Source organism: Etheostoma spectabile, chromosome 15, assembly GCF_008692095.1.
Source record: "Etheostoma spectabile isolate EspeVRDwgs_2016 chromosome 15, UIUC_Espe_1.0, whole genome shotgun sequence".
Taxonomy (NCBI): domain Eukaryota; kingdom Metazoa; phylum Chordata; class Actinopteri; order Perciformes; family Percidae; genus Etheostoma; species Etheostoma spectabile.
Window position 1 is genome coordinate 2,329,488 of NC_045747.1, and position 567 is coordinate 2,330,054.

General features: G+C 43.4%; 1 protein-coding gene across 1 annotated transcript in view; it reads left to right on the top strand.

The window, feature by feature from the left end:
• Nucleotides 1–567, top strand: part of pmm1 (phosphomannomutase 1) — a 10,008-nt gene that overhangs the window by 959 nt on the left and 8,482 nt on the right. Inside the window, exon 2 of the mRNA XM_032537595.1 lies at nucleotides 303–420. Coding sequence (XP_032393486.1) covers nucleotides 303–420 — 118 coding nt within the window. The remainder of the gene's footprint in view (nucleotides 1–302; nucleotides 421–567) is intronic.

The following is a 567-nucleotide window of genomic DNA, read 5'->3' on the forward strand; positions in this document are numbered from 1 at the left end:
GTGTGTGTGTGTGTGTGTGTGTGTGTCAGCGCCAAGCTATTACATAATGCCTTCTTGTGTGCAGCTTCTTCCATATGTTGAAATAATCTGTGGCAAATTAAAGGCAAAGTCTGCAGTCATGGCCATTGTTCTCTGTTCTCTCTGTATAATTATACTTTAATAACACAGTGAAACACACATATTTAGCTATTAATGACAGTAGTACGTGTGCGTGTTCAAGCATGTGTGTGTGTGTGTGTGTGTGTTCGAAAAGGAGTTTTACAAGAAAAACTAAAACAGTATCTTTTTCCTGTAATCTGCAGAAAATCGACCCACATTTGGACGAGTTTTTCCAGACTCTGCGGAGGAAAGTGAAGATCGGCATCGTGGGAGGGTCAGATTACTCCAAGATAGCTGAGCAGCTCGGGGAGGGGGATGATGGTGAGCAGACCTCTTCCTGTCTTAACCACAGACGGTTAATACACTGTATGCTGTATCACATCAGCTCGATGACACTGCGTGACCATAAACTTGTTTTTTCTCCATCCATCCATCCATCCATCTTCATCCGCTTATCCGGTATCGGGT